The sequence below is a fragment of the Myotis brandtii genome, unplaced genomic scaffold (genome assembly GCF_000412655.1).
Source record: "Myotis brandtii unplaced genomic scaffold, ASM41265v1 scaffold137, whole genome shotgun sequence".
In the NCBI taxonomy this organism is placed as follows: domain Eukaryota; kingdom Metazoa; phylum Chordata; class Mammalia; order Chiroptera; family Vespertilionidae; genus Myotis; species Myotis brandtii.
In genome coordinates, this window is record NW_005354874.1 from 4,340,062 (window position 1) to 4,355,058 (window position 14,997).

At 39.1% G+C, this 14,997-nt stretch overlaps 1 protein-coding gene across 5 annotated transcripts in view; it reads right to left on the minus strand.

The window, feature by feature from the left end:
* Positions 1–14,997, minus strand: part of KIF16B (kinesin family member 16B) — a 291,552-nt gene that overhangs the window by 233,652 nt on the left and 42,903 nt on the right. For all 5 annotated transcript variants that reach the window (XM_005860579.2, XM_014535047.1, XM_014535046.1 and 2 more), the window contains exons 5-10: positions 14,276–14,373; positions 13,436–13,545; positions 10,518–10,660; positions 8,919–9,087; positions 8,609–8,740; positions 6,082–6,257 (exon numbers count right to left, since the gene is read on the minus strand). In XM_005860579.2, the coding sequence (XP_005860641.1) occupies positions 6,082–6,257; positions 8,609–8,740; positions 8,919–9,087; positions 10,518–10,660; positions 13,436–13,545; positions 14,276–14,373 (828 nt within the window). The remainder of the gene's footprint in view (positions 1–6,081; positions 6,258–8,608; positions 8,741–8,918; positions 9,088–10,517; positions 10,661–13,435; positions 13,546–14,275; positions 14,374–14,997) is intronic.

Below are 14,997 nucleotides of genomic sequence, written 5' to 3' on the forward strand. Positions count from 1 at the left end.
ATTGATGTTTCTCTCTCATCGATGTTTCTAGCTTTCTATCCCTTCTCCCCTCCTCTCTGTAAAAAAATCAGTAAAATATATTTAAAAAAATAGATAAATAAATAAACCTTATTGATGTCTCCAGCTACAAAAATGAGGACTTCATCCTACTTTCATCTTCTCTCATTGTGTTTTTTTTTTATTTTTGACTTTTGTTCATTTCATTTCTATATTGTTTCATTTTCTTATTACCTCCAGATAAATTCAAAAGAGAAGAATTAAGAGACATTTTCTCTCTGCCAAATTCAAAGCACAAGTCTGAAAATATGCTTTAAATATAATAAAAGAGAACACTTGAAAATACAAAATATCCAAATGCTCAATTTCATGAATCTTCTGAGAAGTACAAACCAATATAATTCAGTGATACCACTATGCATCCATCAGAATGGTTACAGTGAAAATGGACAGTACCAAGTGTTCACAAGGACCTGCAGGAACTACACCTGGCACTTTCATATACTGATGGTGGAGTATAAATTGGCATCCACTAAAACTGGACATATGTACACTCAAAGAAAATGCATCTGCATGTTCACTAAAAAGTCCACAGCAGCATAATAGCACCAAAAAAGAAACTCCGCAAATGCCCATCAAAAATAGAACCTGTAAATGAGTTGGGAAACATTCATATGATAGAATACAATATAGAAATTAAAATAAATGGCTCTATAACTCCATGCACCAAAGTGGTGAATCTCACAAATACAACGTTGAGTGAAGGAAGTAAGGTCAAGAATATATACTGCACAATTTTTGTTCTGTAAAGAACAAAAATAGGCAAAACTAAAGACTAATCTATGCCTTTAGAAGTCAGGATATGGTTACCCTTAAAGGGAAGAGTGGATAATACCTAGAAAGGAACATTAAGGGGGACTTCTGGGGTGCTGATAATGTTCTGTTCCTGATGTAGGTGCAGGTTAGATGGGTGATTTCATCCTGTAAAAATTCACTGATCTGTATATGTATATAAATGTAATTTTTGCACCCATCTAATACTTCAATAAAGAGTTCACATACATATATAAATGACTACATATATATTTATCTATATGTAGGAGAAGTGAATCCAATATAAGTCAAAATATTTTGTTTTATTAAAACTGTGATTTTAAAACTCTATTCACATGACATTTTGATTGTCAAATACATATAATTATTAAAAGAAATTGATTTTTATTAAACTGTACCAAAATAACCCTAGAAATTGAACTTTGATTTGAGTAACATTCTCAATGAACCATGACAGCATCTACTACACCAATAAAAGAGAAACATGCAAATTGGTGTCACTCCGCTACGCCCACCAGCCAATCAGAATGACTATGCAAATTAACCCAACAAAGATGGCGGTTAATTTGCATACGCAGGCACGGAGCAAAGACTGAAGGCTCCGACCGGAGTGAAGACTGAAGACTGAAGAGGCTTGGCTTCTCCGGAGAAGCCAAGCCTTGCTGCGGCCACAGCAGAGAAGCCAAGCCTCGAGGCTTGGACCAAAGGCCTGGGTCCTGGGTGCCGGAGGAAAACTGGTGCCGGCAGCCAGGGGAAGGAAGGCCTATTGTGCGAATCTTCATGCAACGGGCCTCTAGTTCAGAATAAAAGAATGTGGAAATAGAGCAATGTCATCAGAAAAATGTAAACAGATTTTTAATGGGCACATAAGAACACCTGCTTATTTTATTAGGCATCACAAATTTAATGAATCTAGAATAAGCCTATATTATCTCACAATTTATAGAGCTTCATAATGTGATAAATTATTTTAAATTGGATTCCTGTTTTTATTTTAATGTATTAAGTTTATCAAGGAATTTTATCTTCAGTGTGTTATAAAATAGATTTAACTACCTTTTCCATTCTTACCCCAAAGACTACAGCAACAAAAATACTTGTTTAATTAAAGTAGTCTTGAGAGAGAGACCAAGATGGCGGCATAGGTAAACACCGGAGACTGCTGCCGCAAACAACCACTTCAAAAATACAACTAAAAGACGGAACGGACATCCCCCAGAACCACAGGAAGGCTGGCTGAGGAGAGACTCTTCAACTAGAAGGAAAAATAACAGCACACCGAGGCTCAGAGGAGGCGCAGTGTGGAAAATACTCAGGTGCGGAGGTGCGCGTGCAAAGCGGGCTGGTGGCTGAGGGCACGGTTGTCGTTTTCAATCGGGAGGGAGTCTCAGACTCTGAGCTCCAGATCTGGGCGAATCGCTGGGGACTCGGACTCAAACGGGAGAAGCGGGATTGTCTGGCATCAGTTGGAAGGCAGCTTTCGCTCCGAGGTTTGCAGCGGTTCCTGGGGTTCTGAGAAGCAGAGCCTCTGGGAACGGGACTGAGGGCAGCCATAACCGCTCCCTCCGCCCGCCCTGCCCTGTTGATCCCGCCCCGCGCAAGCCCTGCGCAGAGCCATTTGCCGGATCGCCTCAGGCAAAGGCTAGATTAGCACCTCCCCAGAGGACAGAAGTTTTCCGCGGCAGACACAGCTGATTCACACAGCCAGTCGGCCTGGTGGTCAAACCCCTCTAGTTTTAACTACAACAATCAAGGCTCAACTAGAACAAGACTGCGCACAAAGACCACTAGGGGGTGCACCAAGAAAGCATAAAAAATGCGGAGACAAAAAAACATGACAGAAATGGAGGATATAGAGCTAAAAAACACAATTTTGAGGGCTTGCAAAAATGTGCTAGAAGCTCTCAATAAACTTGAGGAGAGCCTCACGAAAACTAATGAGACCCTCGATGCTATGATAAAGAAACAACTAGAAATTAAGCATACACGGACTGAAATAAAGAATATTATACAGACACCCAATAGCAGACCAGAGGAGTGCAAGAATCAAGTCAAAGATTTGAAATGCGAAGAAGCAAAAAACACCCAACCGGAAAAGCAAAATGAAAAAAGAATCCGAAAATACGAAGATAGTGTAAGGAGCCTCTGGGACAGCTTCAAGCGTACCAACATCAGAATAATAGGGGTGCCAGAAGATGAGAGACAGCAAGATATTGAAAACCTATTTGAAGAAATAATGGCAGAAAACTTCCCCCACCTGGTGAAAGAAATGGACTTACAGGTCCAAGAAGCGCAGAGAACCCCAAACAAAAGGAATCCAAAGAGGACCACACCAAGACACATCATAATTAAAATGCCAAGAGCAAAAGACAAAGAGAGAATCTTAAAAGCAGCAAGAGAAAGAGTCTCAATTACCTACAAGGGAATACCCATACGACTGTCAGCTGATTTCTCAACAGAAACTTTGCAGGCCAGAAGGGAATGGCAAGAAATATTCAAAGTGCTGAATACCAAGAACCTACAACCAAGAATACTTTATCCAGCAAAGCTATCATTCAGAATTGAAGGTCAGATAAAGAGCTTCACAGATAAGGAAAAGCTAAAGGAGTTCATCACCACTAAACCAGTATTATACGAAATGCTGAAAGGTATCCTTTAAGAGGAGGAAGAAGAAAAAGGTAAAGATACAAATTGTGAACAACAAACATGCATCTATCAACAAGTGAATCTAAGAATCAAGTGAATAAATAATCTGATTTACAGAATGAACTGGTGATTATAATGAATCAGGGACATAGAAAGGGAATGGACTGACTATTCTTGCAGGGGAAAGGGGAATGGGAGATGCGGGAAGAGACTGGACAAAAATCGTGCACCTATGGATGAGGACAGTGGGTGGGGAGTGAGGGCGGAGGGTGGGGCGGGAACTGGGAGGAGGGGAGTTATGGGGGGGGGGAAAAGAGGGAAAAATGTAACCTGAACAATAAAGATTTAATTAAAAAAAAAATAATAAAAAAAAAATAAAGTAGTCTTTAGTCATGCAAAAATCAAAATAAAAGACCAAAAAATATAAGACATTCCCCAGGAAGAATTTGTAAAAATTTTAGTAAATTAGAGCTTTCCTGCCCACATGATAAGGCTTTCAAAAATTTCCTTTGTTTAATTTTAAAAGGCTATTCTTTCTTTTTCTTCACTCTCATATCTTAGTAAAATGTTAACTAAAGAAGTTGCACAAGAATTTCCCAAATACTTTCCTTCACATATAATTTTGGTGATTCCATAAAATCATATTTAAATGTTTACTTCAGATAAATAATATTTTAAAAACACTGAAAAAGATCCCAATAACAAGGTGTATAAGTAAAAATAACTACTGGGTTCATGTCATATGTTATATTGCTTGATAACAACACATACAGCTGGACTATTTGTTCTGACAACTTCCTTTCACACACAGGATAGCTCCCCATCAAAAATAAAATGTATGTGGACATGTTTTTATGTGTAATGAGTAATTCCTGCACAACTGTTGTCCAGCATCTTATGGGAACGAACTTCAGTTGTATTTCAGGTCACAGGAAACTCAGTAAGATTTTTATCCTGTCAATATCTTCATAGGTCAAACCACTAATGGGATGTCAAGGGCTTCACGGGCCATATACAGTATTCCTAGATAGGAAGCTGCCCTAGAGAGAGCACTTGGCATTTAAAGAAAACTAATATTTAGTGACATGCTTGACATCTATTCATAGGTTAGGAAAATGGGAAGAAATGTATCTTTGTTTATTTCTAACTCCAATCTAATGCAAACATTTTGAAAAGCTATTTTTGATTTTAGGAGTGTTTGTTACAAGTGTCTAGACCAGGGGTGGGCAAACTTTTTGACTCGAGGGCCACAATGGGTTCTTAAACTGGACCAGAGGGCCAGAACAAAAGCATGGATGGAGTGTTTGTGTGAACTAATATAAATTCAAAGTAAACATCATTACATAAAAGGGTACAGTCTTTTTTTTTTTTTTGTTTTTTTTGTTGCCAACGGGCCCCCCCCCGCCCCGCGGGCCGTAGTTTGCCCACGGCTGGTCTGGACCTATAAGAACCTAGTTCACACTATTCATCAAGAATGTAACTCTTGTTCTGGATGGTTTGGCTCAGTGGATAGAGCATCAGCCTGGGGACTGAAGGGTCCCGGGTTCAATTCAGTCAAGGGCACATGCCCAGGTTGCAGCCTCAATCCCCATCAACAGGCATGCAGGAGGCTGCCAACCAATGATTCTCTTTCATCATTGATGTTTCTATCTCTCTCTCCCTTTCTCTATGAAATACACACACACACAAACACACACACACACACACACACACACACACACACACACACACACACACTCTGACCTGGCCAATGTGGCTCAGTGGTTGAGCGTCAACCTATGAACCAGGAGGTCATGGTCAATTTCCGGCCAGGGTACATGCCTGGGTTGTGCGCTCAATCCCCAGTGTGGGGCGTGCAGGAGGCAGCTGATCGATAATTCTCTCTCATCATTGATGTTTCTATCTCTCTCTCTCCCTCTCCCCTCCTCTCTGAAATCAATAAAAATACATTTTTTAAATAAAAGAATGTAACTATGAATGTAAACTCTGCAGATTATAAGTAAATTCACTGTGAAAAACACAAAGGGACAAGGCCCCTTCCCTAGAATCCGCAAAGATGCTGAAGTGAGGCTGTTCCAACAATCAAACAAGGCCCCAGGAATATCATCTCAGCCAGGCTACAGGTACGTATGTCACACATGTCACTGTGTCATCATAACCACCTCTGCAAAGGACAGTACAGAACAAAAACTCAGAAAGGTGTTCAAACTAGTCTTTCATTCCTTCTGTTAAAATACATTTTAAAGTCACAAAATGCACAAATAGAATTTTAAATATAACTCCACGAGCCTCAATTTCCTTCCACTAATGGAGATTATGCTGCTAATCCTATTGCATGCTAAATTTCCATCCATAATTGATAGCTATTAGATAGTTAATCATTTCAGATTTAGTGGATAAAATCTTACTTACATAAGGAGCACAGAATAAATGTAAAGAGAATGGAAGAGTGATGTGAAGGAGAGACTGGCTAACTCATTCAAGCTTTACTTAGCACTTATTTACTCAAATCAATACAATAAGTGAGATAATTATCTCATTAAGATCTAGAAATAGATGCCATTACTCAAAGAAAATTATCCATAAATCTCAGAAAAAGCCGACCTGATTTCCTTGAGCAAGCAGCGTTTTCAGTCTGGCTATTTCAGCTCGCAGCTCACGGATGAGTTTGACGTTGGCATCTTCATTAATGGTAGGCTTGTTGATGATATTTTTGGCTCTATTTGCATAGCGAAGAGTACTTAGGGTTTCTCCGTAATTGACATCAGCAGGTGAAATGGCTATGAAGAATGAATTCAAAAAATAATTTATCCGGCACTCCGTGTTTCCTTTAACACAAAGTTGGTTTGTAATTTAAAAGTCAGATTAACCCCAGGTCATTAAATAAATATTCCCTGCCACAGTAATGAATATTAAAAATTATCTAAGATTTATAGGAAAAGCACTCACTATACTAAATTAAATGTCATTTGGCACTTCTTAAGTGTAGAATCAGCCACCGAACAACTCTAAAATGAGATGTGAGGTCCTCCACTGTAGGTTAGGGAGCTTTCTCTGTTAAAAATATTGGAAAAATGCCCGGCTAGTGTGGCTCAGTGCTTGAATGTTGACCTATGGACCAAAATGTCATGGTTCGATTCCTGGTCAGGGCACATGCTGGGGTTGCAGGCTTGATCCCCTGGTGGGGGGGGCAGCAGATCAATGATTCTCTATCATAGTTGATGTTTCTATCTCTCTCTCCCTCTCCATTCCTCTCTGAAACCAATAAATAAATATTTTTAAAAATATATTGGACGAAGAGGAATTCAAGACTACAGTAGTGGCCCCTCTTCACTGGGGTGGGGAACATGTTCCAGCCTCCCAGTGGGTGCCTGAAAGCACTGGTAGTACCGAACCCTGACCAACGCCTTCACCTCATCTGGAAATGTGGCAGCAGCTTTATGAGCAGACACAGCCTCTGCAGCCATTTTTATATTTTTCAGTCCAACCCTACTCCTGAGTCTGTGTAACCGTCCCTTACTTGCAGTAAAAGGCTGGTGTCACCTGTTTCAGGGGACACCTTGCTCAAGTCTGTATACAGGCTCAATGTTTGTGGTGCAACATGTTGCCATCAGTGGAAACACATTCTCTGCTCATGTCTTCCAGCCACAACTGTATGCCTTTTCCATCCTAACTAAGCGCTTATCACACACTGTGGTCATAACTATGAAGTCTGAGGTGTGAGAGCATAAGTAGCATGAATTTTTCTTTCTCCACAATTTCATGGATAGAAGATTCATTCTCACCATGGATACAACATCAGCATATGATTTTTTTATTATTATTACACTGAGAACTTTCACTTTTCACTTAAAAGAAACCCTTTATGAAGTCTATCTGGCATATTCAAATTACCAGCCCCAGTACTCTTACGCTTTGGGGCCAGCATCAGGTAAAATAAGGGTTACTTGAACCCAAGCACTGTGATACCAGGACAGTGGATATGATAACTAAGAGGGCTACTAAATGACATATATAGGGTGGAGATGCTAGACAAAGGCATGATCACATCTTGGGTGGGACTGAGCAAGATGGTAGAGATTTTGTCACTGCTACTCAGAATGGTATACAATTTAAAACTTATAAATTGTTTATTTCTGGAATTTTCCATTTAATATATTCACACCAAAGTTGACCATGAGTAACTGAAAACGCAGAAAGCAGTTAGGGGAGACTACTGTATTTGTACTTCTCAATATTAAGTAGAAGTTAAAATATTCTTTGAAGTTCTGGTCAAGACTACCACCTATAAAAATCCAGAGCCTGAAATTTTTGAAAGAGTCAGTGTATCCATTCATTCTTTTCCTCATAAAGCTGTGGTTAATTGCACCCTCCTCCCCTCCACAAAATGTAGGGCTTAGGTGGCTACACAATGCATCTGGGGTGCACACCCCAGAGTCGATCCCCTGCCTAGTTAATACATGGCAGGCAGAGTCGGGGAGACACAGAGAAAAGGGGAAGGGAAAAGGAGGTAGAAAGTAGGGGGAAAGTAGGGTTAGGAGGAAAACAGGGTTTAAGTTCTCCTCAAGAGTTATCTTCCCTTTGTATATTTTTCTCTGTTCTGTTTCTTTCAGTTAATTAGTGAAAGCAGAAGTAAAGTATATTGCTGTTGTCATTATCATTTGTTGTACTTATTGGGTCTTTTCCCTCTCAATTCTCAATATTAAATTCCACATGTATGGCTTTAAAATTTTTAAGTAAGAAGCAAAGGTCTAATAAATGGTAAAGATGTGGAGAATTTACCAATTGACCTGGGTTATTTTTACTTTACGTCCCTATAATGACTTTCTCCTATGAGTTAGCGAAGTAAAAGTTTATATCTTGTACTTTAAGCAGAGAAAAGCTGAGAATTATTCTGCGCGTATCCCAGCTTGCGTAACCATGAACATGGCAAGTTTATGGAACCAGCAAGAGGGAGAAAGAGTAATATGGTACTACAGACTAGGTCACAGTTAGTGGTTTTCTGCATGATAGAAAAACTATTCATTTTTCAACATAAAAAGATGCTCTTTCCTAATGAGACTCTTTAAACTTAAATATCTAATTAATTCACATGAAACACTATGTTGAGGAAAAGAACTTAAATTCTTACTGGCAATCATGATAGTTTTAGAGTTTCCTCCGAGGCTATCTTTTAACAACCATGTCAAAACAGAATCCCTGTAAGGCACAAAAACTTGCTTCTTCTTTGCAGAAAGGTTGGCTGCATCCTGAGATAAATCAGCTGCAGAGAGGCAAAAAAAAAGAAAAGAAAAGAAAGACAATCATTGAAGATTTTTCCTTCTGATTTGGCTTCAGAAAACTTTGAGGATATAACCTCAGTTTACAACACAAACATAATTGCTTTGGGCTAACACAGGACCACAAAGAATAAGAGGAGGCAGGAGACAGTGGAAACCTACCTAAGGCAGAAATGACATTGCCCAGAGTCACGAGGGACTTGTTAATGTTCCCCCCTTCCTTCAGTCTGACCCCCGTGGCACCAGTGGCATCGGCGCGCTCACTTCCAGCAAGATCGACCAAGTGGATCTTACTCACGGTTTCACACGGCATTTCAGAATCAAATTTTGCCTGCAGCAAAACAGAAAAGCAAAATTGAAGAAGTATAAACTTCTCCGATGTTGATGATACAAATGCTAATTATTTTCCACTCCTATGATCTCTCAGCATAGGTTTTGGTTCGTTTTTTTTATTTGATTGTTCCATTGGCCTTCTCATAAAAATTCCAAAAGTAAACTGAATACCATGTGACTCCTAAATCTTCTGAAGAACTATTCCATTATTCAAATCACTCAGTATCTCTCAACAAAGGCATACTGAGTCTGACCGTAGCGGAATAGGAATCTAGACACTGAGGGGCACTCAACAAAGAAAAATGTAAGTAAACAAATAATTAGTTTTGTTTCCATCTAGAATCTTCAACATTCCAAGCACAATGGCTCTCCAAAATAGGACAATGTAGACAATTATGTAAGAGGTCATTTGGCCATTATTTGATGTTCAAACTTTTGTTTCATAAATTATAACATGACCAACTGAAATACTGTATCCCCTGATTCTGAATTTTACCAAAATTTTACTTTCCGAAAGACTTTTAACTTACACTTGATAGTCTGAACCAAAATGCTAAAAAGAAATCACCACGTTTTGATGAAAACGTAAACCTCTTAGAAATTGGGAATGGCCAGATCCTACTCTGCATTAAGTAGAACGCAGGAGAAAAACCAGTGGAGTAAGTAAAAAGCAAAGGTCCAGCAAAAGGTAAAGATGTGGAGAATTCATCAATTGACCTAAGAGAATGTTTTCTTGTCTTTTTTGTTTTCTCTCTGAAAATGCTACCTTTTTGTATCTGGTGTGTTCAATGGCTAATACAAGCCAAGACATCTCCAAACTCCTAACATTTTATTAAGCCCTGAGAGGACCCTACATTTTTGCATTCATCTATTCTACCAGCCTAGGTGTTAAAATATTTGCCTTCAATAATTTCCAAACATATTCAAAATGCCCTCTACCCCTTGATCAGAGTGAATTCGTACATTAATACTTTAAAATGTTCCTTGTCCTTTAATATCATTCTAATAACCATAATCAACATTGCGGGGTGACCTCTGTGGAGCGATAATGTACCCCAATGTGTTACTTACATTGGCCTCCAGCTGGTCTGACTAGGAATCCATTATCTCCTACAGAGCTTGCAACATGAAACTTTTGCTGAATTAAGCACAAAGCAAGACTTTTTGTGTCTTGAACAGGGCAGAAGCCTGCTAACTATTTCTTAAGAGTACACATCAGGACATTTCAAATTTCTGTGACTGTAACCACAGAGCACATGCTCAAGAGAAACTCAGCACAGAGCATATGCTCAAGTCTAACTAACAGGAACGTGACAGTCACCTTTGCCTGCTGCTGCTCCTGGTTCAACAAGGATGGGTCCTCGGCTGGTGCTAATCAGCAGGTAAGACCTCAGGGACATAGCCAGCCGTTCCGCGAATCTGCCTTACCTGAGTGAACTTGATGGTGAAGATGGCATGAGACCTGCTACTGACATCGTTCATCCCAGTCGCTGCGGTGGTACGATTGATATTTCCTGCATCCATAAGTTCTTCTACATCACCATAATTCTGTACTAAATGTTTGGATAAATCTGAAAAAAAAAGGGGGTGAAGCAATCTTCCTAATATATAGCAAATGGAATAGGAAACCCACCTCTATAAAGTAAAACACAACTGGACAAATTGGTTGTTGGCAGATCTTACTTGTTCCTATAGAGGGGTAGTTTATAACACATTCAGGAGCTGAGCCTCCCGGGATCAAGTCCCAGCTCTGCTGCTTGTGAGTAGACTTACATGGTTATGGCCAAGTCACATAGCCCACCATGACTCAGTCATCTGGTCTGAATAATGCATGCCTAACACAGGGATAAATGTTAGCTATTATCATCAGCCTCATTAGCATCAGTCATGGCACCCAGAAGAGAAATGTAAACACTAAATTCAGGCAAAACCAAAAAGTATTCTTTTAAATCCTCTTTAAAAACTTCTTATTCATTTTCTTGGAAACATTCATATAATTCCAAAGTCAAATACTACAATAGGTACACTGTGTAAAGGGTGTCCTCCTACCCCTATCCTATAACCCATCACCCATGTCCCCTTCTGTCAGTCAACCCAATGTAATCAGTTCCTCCATACCCTTCTAGAAATAACCCATACACATACAAGCATTTACATATTTTAAAAACATATTTTCCCTTTCACATAAATGGCAGCATACCAAAATCATAGTTCTGCATCCTGCTTTTTTCTATGTAATAATATAATGAAGAATATTCTGTACCAGTTAAGGTGATGCCTCATTCTTTTTTTCTTTTATTTAAATTCTTTATTGTTGAAAGTATTACATATGTCTCCTTTTTCCCCCATTGACTTCTCCCCGGCCACTCCCAGCTCCAGTACATGCCCTCGCCCTACCCCCTACTGTCTGTGTCCATTGGTTATGCTTACATGAATGCATACGAGTCCTTTGGTTGATCTCTTACCCCTTCCTCCACCCTCACCTGCCTTCCTCTGAGGTTTGATGGTCTGTTCAATGTTTATATGTTTCTGGATCTATTTTTGCTCATCATTTTTATAGCTTCGAGAGTGTTTGACTGTATGTATATGCCATAACCAATTGAACCAGCTGCCTATTGAGATTACAAAGGTTGTTCACATTTTGTTTCCAATTACAAATAATACTGCTACAAATAATTTTGTACACAGGTCTTTTCAAGTATGTGAAGATATTTCTGCAGAATAAATTCTTAAGAGGTGAAATTGCTTGATCAAAGCACATTTGAAATTTTGATAGATACTGCAAAAATTGTTCTCCACAGAAGGCAATTTACACCTGGCAGTGGCGTTGCACAAAACTGCGTGTCTCCCATCACTGTCATATCAGGCTTTCTTACATCTGCCAAAGACGGGTAACAAATGTAATATTGAAGAATTTTTATTTTGCTTTTCTCTATGAGTGAGGCTGAGCATTCTTTCCCCTATTTAAGAATCATCTGTATTTCTATTTCTGTGAACAGGCTATTCACACCCTTCATTCATGTTTCCACTTGGTTGTTGGACCTGTCCTTGTTGATTTATAGGAGCTCTTTACATATTAGAAAAATTAGTCCTTTGTCGGAAACTTGAATTGAAAATATTTTCCCCATTTTGGAATTTTCTTTTTACTTTGTTCATGGTATTTCTGCCAAGTATAAAATTTTATTTTTTTATCACTTCAAATTTAACACATTTATTTCATGGTTTCTGGGTTTTAAGTAAAAATTATTTAAAGCCTTCCCTTCTCCAAACTTCTGGAAATAATTAACTTAATAACCCATACTCCCCCAAAGTTTGAATAGAAAATTTATTAGAAACTAAATCCCCATGTGTACCTACATCAAATTCTGGATGTTTTGCCTTGTTTGATTATTCTATCTCTTCACAAACCAGCATTATAATGTTTTAACATCTGATAATACATTAAAGACAAAATCTGAAGCACAAAGAGGCTAAATCTATTAACAATAGTAGCTATTTCACACTCCACAAAACAAATACATAATCACACACCTTACTTTGGGCGTAAAAGGCAAAAGTTCAATTGGAAATTTAATAAAATGCAGATGGGGTCCTATTGGTGCACATGATATCTGCAGGTAAAACTAATAACCATACAGGAACATCTTCAAACCCATGACCAGTTCTCAGCCTTGCCTCCAAAAAGACACACATGAAAGATGACAGCCACACTAAAGCACATCCCTGTGTGTGATTCTGACAGGCCAGCCATCACTCAGCTACCTCACTCAGAATAAGTGAAAGCCTTTTTTTAAATAAGAAGAGCATTAAATCCAACCTATTTTTTAAAGAATTTTTTAAATAAATAGCAAGGGCCATCCCCTTACCTATCTATACTGGTGATATTCCTCACAACTGACCGTGACAGCTATCAGAACACCAATGCTGAGAACCTCAGCACAGGAAACTCTGTAAATGACCTTCTCAAAAGGCAAGATGTCTCAGAATCTCCTTATGGTCATGCTGCATTGGTGTCAGTAAAAATATACTGCCAAAATGCAATGCCATTCAAAAAGACAGGTGATAGGGTTGTTGATCTTGCCTAAGAACATTGGAAAACAATTTCCAGAGAGTTCTTAAAGCCAGAGGAAATCTATTGGCAAGTCCCAGAAATCCAGTAAATGCCCAGTGAAGTACAAATTCATTAAATAAATATTGTATAGTAACAGCATGGCATTTTTACTATAAAAAACTGCCAAAAATAAATAAAATTTTTATATCTCACCATTATCCTACTTTTTTCTTTGAAACTATTACTTTTGAACAAATTCCCAATAAGAATAGGGCTGTGAAATATTCATTCTTACCCTCAACATAAGGTCCTTCTTTTGGATGCTCCCGGACTCTTAAATTGAAGGTTTTGGATGACTTCCGCCTAAGTAGATCTCGCACACGTTCATTATAAATCTCTAAGTAGCTAAAAATTTTAAATAGAACTGAATTCAGAAAAATTATTTCAGATATTTATAGTAACAGTAATAACAGCAGCAACATGCATTTATGGGTACTAACAATGCATCCGGTAATACATTAAGTGTAATATGTCATTTAATCCCAACAACAACCCAGAGGTAAGTGGTACAATTATCCGCATTTTATAGGTTAGGCAATGGAGGTTTACAGTGATTCAGACAACTTGTCCAAGGCCATAGAGCTACTGAGAGGTCAAGCAGCGATAACTCTTGACTGCTACGTCTGTTCTCAAAACCACTGAAGAGACTGGCTCTTAGAAAAGTTTAATTTCAAGGAGGAAAAAACACCTCAATCATGCAGACTTATTTAAAGAGTACATTTATAGTGAACCTACCAACATAAAGAAAAACACAAACCATATTCAGCTAAAAGAATAAGGGAAGTGAACTGGGTATACACTTAAAACTCAAAAGCTCACTCCATTTGAGCAAAACATCCAAAAATGAGTGTTTCTGACCAATCTGGGTTATTTCTACCAGCCTCCCAAATCCTAAAACAAATTGTACTCAAGAAAGTCACTGAAAGTAAACGAGTTTTAAGGTCGATGTCCTACTACCATGGTTCAGGAGAGGGTAGAGGCAGAGTCTCCCTTCAGAACCCAGAGGTGTTATCCATTCCTGATGCCTAAAGGCAAGTACAGTCAAGCTCACACGCACTCAGGCCACGGGCCCTACCTGACTTCAGTTCGAAAAGACGCTTCATCCCATCTGGTGGTTTCACTTATCCGACTGAAGAGCCCTTCACATATCCGAGGGATTAAGCCAGAATCGCCCTGCAGTGGGAAAGAGGAAGGGCAACAACTGTCACTTGAAACAAAAGCAACCGATGACTGAATATGTGTAGATTGCTGGAGGGGACTCAGACTCAAGGGTCTGCATGCCACCCCGAAGCCTACCACCCAGTGCCCAAGTCACACCATTTCCCTCCAGAACTGCTTCCTCCTCTCTGAAATAAGAGAACTGAGCTTTCTAATTTCTATGCACTGAGATTACGGTAATATGTGGTTAGCAGCTGTTAATCAGTTAAATCAAGGCATGCAAACAAACATAAGAAAACAAGAGGGTCTACAGCTACAGAATAAATGTTAAAAATCGGATCTATAACCAAGGAAGTTGAAATTCTTTTGATGCACTAATCCCTACATGGGCCTTCCCAGACAGGAAGAGCTTAATACAGTGTATTACTTATACAATGGGGGCATGATCAATAACTTTCATGTTCAGTTAGCATTAACAAGCTGATGAACATCAGGTTGATATGAAAGATGAGGCAAAATGTTGTTAGAAAACGGAACTTCAGAGCCTCAATGTTTTCTTCCAAAGTCCATCCCCATCTTCCCTCAATCCCCCCCCCCCCCCCCCCCCCCCCCCCCCCCCCCCCCCCCCCCCCCCCCCAC